The sequence below is a fragment of the Octopus bimaculoides genome, chromosome 22, assembly GCF_001194135.2.
Source record: "Octopus bimaculoides isolate UCB-OBI-ISO-001 chromosome 22, ASM119413v2, whole genome shotgun sequence".
NCBI classification, from domain to species: Eukaryota; Metazoa; Mollusca; class Cephalopoda; order Octopoda; family Octopodidae; genus Octopus; species Octopus bimaculoides.
The window spans coordinates 6,089,582-6,095,761 of NC_069002.1; the positions used below are offsets into that span (position 1 = coordinate 6,089,582).

The window sequence follows — 6,180 nt, forward strand, 5'->3', positions numbered from 1 at the left end:
TATATAGAGAGAGAGAGAGAGAGAGAGAGAGAGAGAGAGAAAAAGAGAGAGATAGAGATACATACACACAAGGAAAAAAATTTATTCTTGCTCGATATCAAAAGCACGCTTCTACATTACTGCGAGACTTTTTTTTAGAGATGTTAAAATAACTATATTTTTGAAGCTTAGCTACACAATTTGCTTCAACTTGGTTATTTCCACTACATTTTCTTTTCACATTTATCTGCTAAAATACTAAAAATGTTCAACAACTACAACAAAAAAAAACATCATATATATATATATATATATACATACACTCTATTTCTTTTCCATTTTTTTTTTACATAATAAAACAAAAACCAAATGCAACACTCTCACATCATCTTTGCTGTCATGGTAGCAATCTATGCAACATTTTGTTTCACTCTGATAGCAAAATATTGATCTCTTAAAATATATACACCATCATTATCATCATTGTCATCAACAACAACAACAACAACATCACTTTAATGCACATTCTGGCATGTTAGCATGGGTGCAATTCTGCCCAGGTGGTAGGAATCTTGTTGCGCAATTCAAAAGGTTTGGGGCCCAACTCAGAATCCAGGGGCATAGTTAGGAGTTGGTTTACTTTTATTTCAAACCCTATCAGTCATGAAAAGCCCCTAAGAATAATAAAATTAAGAAAAAAATTACATGTGCCCCCCCCCACACCTCCTCTTTCTAAATAGAGATAAAATGAAATCTTAAAATATCTGCCATATTGTGTATGTATGTATGTGTGCATACATGCATACATACATATATATATATATACATCCATATATGCATATATATATATATATATATATATATATGCTTACAAATACATATACAAATATATGTGTATTTAATATATGTATACACATATATACACACACACTCATACCTTTAGAGTGATATATACATACATATATACATATATATATATATATATATATATATATGCTTACAAATACATATACAAATATATGTGTATTTAATATATGTATACACATATATACACACACACTCATACCTTTAGAGTGATATATACATACATATATACATATATAATTTATATATATATATATATATATATATATATATATACATACACACACATACATGCAAATAAATACATATATATATATATATATACATACACAGACACACGTACCAACACTCATACATTTAGAATAATATACACACACACATACTCATCTATAGCGTTCTTTTTAGTCACGATCATGAATGGCAACAGATAATGGTTTTGAATACATTTTATGTCGAACAGACACACACCGAAGTCTCATTGCACATTTAGAGTAGTGGCAGGCTTTATCAAAAATAAAATTTTGCAATTTGATTATCACGAGAATGAAATGTTTATGCACAACAACAACAACAACAACAACAAACAAACAACGTGTAGTACTGTTTCTTGTCGACGTTTGCCAACTTAAGAAACAGTAGGTGATGTTGGAGAGTGACAATATCGCTCGTTTACACATTCCATAGGAAAGAAACACACTATTGTCATCTTGGGCTTTATGGAACATGTATTGCGAGTGGAAATCCAAATCGGCAGCAAAAAACTAATTATCTTTGGTTTTCTTTTAATTATCTGAGACAGTAAGGTAGAATTATTTGCATGCCAGGTGAAATGCATGGTGACATTTCATTTGTCTGTGTGTTCTGAGTTCAAATTCTGCCAAGGTTGACTTTGCCTTCCATCCTTTCAGCGTCGATAGAATAAGCACAGGAGGGGGTAACATAATTGAAATTGCTGGCCTTGTGTCAATATCAGAAACCATTATTATTATCATTATTTACATTATTTGCATTTGATGAATATTTGTCCTCATCTTGTTTATTGTTAACACAATGTTTTGGCTGATATACTCTCCAGCCTTCATCAGGTGTCTTGGGGATATTTTGAACCTGGATTCTCATTCCTAAGGTATCTTTCGATGATGATATAATTATTATTATTATTCAGGTCACTTTTCCATACTTGCATGAGTCGGACATAATTTATTGGGGCAAATATTCTATGGCTGGATGACCTTCACCTGTTTCCCAGCAAGGTAATATTTCCCCATGGCTGGACATGCTTTCACAGAAAATTAGAAATGAATGACACCATTTGTATGATGGTTACACTTATTTACAACTATTGCATGGTATCAAAACAAGGTGACACTAATACAAACAGATATAAATGCATATGTATGATGAGCTTCCTTCAGTTTCTTTTTACCGAATTCGCTCACAAGGCTTTGGTTGGCCCAGAGCTATAGCAGAAGACACTTGCCCAAGGTGACATACAGTGCAACTGAACCTAGAACCATATAGCCGAGAAGCAAACTTCTCAACCACAGAGCCATGCCTGTACCTATAGCCATGTCTGGACTTAAAATGAATTATAAAAACATAATATGTGTTAAATAATAGAATAGATAAGTGGCATTGGTTTATATAAAGAAGCATGGAAAGAGTAACACTGATGGCAGAAATAAGTATAATTAGATGAGAGAAGGAGAGAGAGAGAGTGACAAAGGCATCAAAGTGTAGTTATTTAAAATGGTTTTTAAATAACAAAATAAAAATTTTTTTTTATTAAAGAATTAAAGAGATAACAAAGCAAAAGATACAGGGTAAAATTCCAATAATTGATAAATTGGTAGCATAGATTCAGAGATTCTCATGTAAGTAAATATGTTATTCCAGTAATATTTATTTATTTATTTCCTTATTGCCCCCAGGGAGATAAACATAGAGGGGACAAATAAAGACAGACAAAGGGATTAAATCGATTACATCGACCCCAGTGCGTAACTGGTACTTATTTAATCGAGGATGAAAGAGGATGAAAGGCAGAATTTTAACTCAGAACGCAAAGACAGACGAAATACCGCTAAGCATTTCGTAATATTGTTAGAGTGTCACAGAACCAACAATGGAATGAGAAGGATTGCAATAAATGACAAATATGGAGGGTAAGATGTCTCCTGGAAAAAAAAAGGGCCAAGGAAAAAAACTGGGAATGAAATGTGGCATTCAAGGTGGATCATAAATGCCAAATTTTTATGTCCACAATACTTTTTGAGTTTACAGCAGTTCAGACTTCTCTAAGCAAGACGGATCCAACAAAGAAAAAAAGGGCCATGTGACTTGACCTTTTATATATAGAGATTACTAATATTGTTCTTTCTTCATGGAATACTTATTTCTAGTTAGATTTTTCAATGTTTCCTGTATCAAATATATTAACTAACTACTGCATATTCATTGGCTAAAACAAGAATTATTAAATTTATATTTATGTGATTGCGAATGGGAAGGACATACAACAGAAAAAAAAAAAGAAAAATGTAGAAAGTATAAAAAAAAATACCAAAGCACAACAAAGATGACCAGCTTTCTTTGTTGCTGTGAGATGGTGAAGGATTGTGATAAGATCCTTCATCATCTTGTTGTGGTGACAGTTATTAAGGATAAAATGCTGTAAGACCTGTCCAACCCATGCCAGCATAGAAAACAAAAACCAGACGTACGATGATGATGATGATGATGGTGATGATGATGATGGTGATGATGTCTGAAATTTAAATTATCAGTTCTGTCTATGAAGAGACACTATTATGTTTTTGTAGCTAATCATTTCAGCTTTAGTTTCTGGTTTTCCAGTTTTAATTCTCGTAAATAGTCTGTTCAAAGGATATTTGATAAATTACAGGTAACTGATCAGGTACATATGTAAACAGATCATTAAGTTTCTGTTTCAAGGTGTTCAGGTGTGGATCACCATTATAAGTACATTGATAATATAGTGATAGCAGTTCAAATTCATACAAAGTTTCAATTCACAATACTATACACAATTATTTATTATTGTGAATCAATAACTACTAACCGAATAGCTACATCCATTATTCTTTTACATAAGATTAAAGTTTCCATGGAAACAGTAAATACTACTAATTGTTTATGGAAAATAATTAGCAAAAATATACAGACTAAGAAAACTCATTAAAGTTCTTGTGTATGTGTGAGAGGGAGAGAGAGAGAGATCATGTGAGAGAGTGAGAGAGAGAGAGAGACCATACTTGCATTGTTACACACCTCTGATTTATAAGATCCTTGTTCAACAGGATCTAACGAATCAGAGGACAGCTTCATGTGCCAACGTCTACTTTGAGAGAGAGCAGTGAGAGAATGGTGTGAATGATGAAGAAATAGGAGCCATACATTTATGTGAAGGTGTGTGTATGTATCAGAGAGAAAGAAACTAGAAAAATTGTCTGGGAAGAAACTCCAGAGTGTTGGGCCATTTGATCAGCCTAAATAATATATATATATATATATATATATATATATATATATATATATATAGTCAAATCATGAGGTTGATCTCAATACCATTGGAAACAGAAGAAATATTTATTGAATGATACAGTTATGGAGACTCGCACACAGCACTTCAAGTTTCTGTATCATTTAATCATTCAAGATATTTATATATAGATGTATATATTGCTTGAATGATTGATAAACCGTAGAATAGATGAGAATGAAATATGATAAAACAAAATAAGCTAGTCTATATTAATATTTCTAGATCATCTTAGTCAAAACAGACAAGCTGTTTGACTGAAAAACCAAAAAAGCGAGAAACAGCCATTATAGCTTACTTGTGTTCCACCATCCTGAACAAATGTAACTAACTTTGTCATTTAAAGAAAGGAATTCTTGAAAATGCTCTAGATATATATATATCTAAGAATGGTGCACAGAACATGGAATAACACTTTTACTAACACACCTGAGACCACTCACTCTAAAGTGCTTGTGTTTGAATGGAAATCTTGACTTAAAATCTTATGACATGAGATTAATATTAATATGAGATTTCAGTTAGTCAACACAAGTATATGCCAATACTTCAAGTTACAGACAGAGCAGTAAAGTCCTTTAAAATTGTTGATTATATTGAATAATAATTAGAACGCTTTGGAAGATAACTTGGTAGAAATATGATCACTATTGAGTTGATGATCAGTAAATAAATGTACACATACATGCATGCATGTATGTACATATACACATGCACACACGTGTGTGTATACATATACTTTGCCTTTCATCCTTTCAGGATCGATAAAATAAGTACCAGTTGAACACTGGGGTTGATGTAATTGACTTATCCTTTCCCCCTAAATTCCTGCCCTTGTGGCAAAATTTGAAACCATAATTATTATTATTATTATTATTACTATTATCATCATCATCATCACCATTATTTTTATTATTTATTATTATCATTATTAAGAAATATTACCTAAAAAAAAAATAAGCATTTAACAGCATGTCAGTAGTTTCAAGATTTTTTCTTTGCATTTTTTTTTTCTCGGGGGTAGGGACACAGGTTTGTAACAAATCATAGTTTAAAATTGTAGTGTGAAAAGACCTCATTGAATGGACAGTTAAAGACAACAGGGTCACTTATTGATACACAAACATTACATTGGAGGATCACATATAGTCTGACAGGAATTGAGACAGTCGGTTGTGTGTAATATCGACTCATGTTATCTTACTTGGTAAAGGACGGCCAACTGTCTCCTTCGAACAGTTGAGTAGATTATCTTGGCCTAAATGTTCATCACTGTTAAGTGATGAGTTTAGACTGTGACCAGCCATAAGTGGTGAAACTGGAAAAGCAAACCTTCCACAGATCAATAATGTACAACTAAATTGTCTATTGGTGTTCAATCTATAAACAGAATGTTTTAGAAAGCTTTCCCCCTCTGCTGTGACACAAAAAGTATCATGTAATTATATCATCTCCTATCAATAGGTTGTTGTTTATTTTCTTTTATTAACTATCCTAATTTATTTGATTTATAATTTAATAATTCTGAAATTTAAAAAAAAAAACAATTTCGTTATTTCAAAACTTTAAAAAATAAATTTTTCAAACACATTTTCAAGTTAAAAGCTTAAAATAACTAATTTATCTATTTACTCGTTTATGTTTTTATTTCTTACATTTGAAAATACATATAGATTGTATATTTTATCTTTTTTTTTTTTAGTTTTTCTTTCAGAAAAATCATTTTTACAACTTTGAGAATATTCAATTTATTTCTTTGTTAAATTTATAAAGAA

At 31.3% G+C, this 6,180-nt stretch overlaps 1 protein-coding gene across 1 annotated transcript in view; it reads right to left on the bottom strand.

Moving 5' to 3' along the window:
• The window catches only part of LOC106879696 (protein unc-13 homolog B), a 221,764-nt gene extending 215,787 nt beyond the window's left edge, over window positions 1-5,977 (bottom strand). Inside the window, exon 1 of the mRNA XM_052975641.1 lies at window positions 5,610-5,977. Coding sequence (XP_052831601.1) covers window positions 5,610-5,712 — 103 coding nt within the window. The 5' untranslated portion in view covers window positions 5,713-5,977. The remainder of the gene's footprint in view (window positions 1-5,609) is intronic.
• Between the last annotated feature and the right edge of the window lie 203 nt (window positions 5,978-6,180).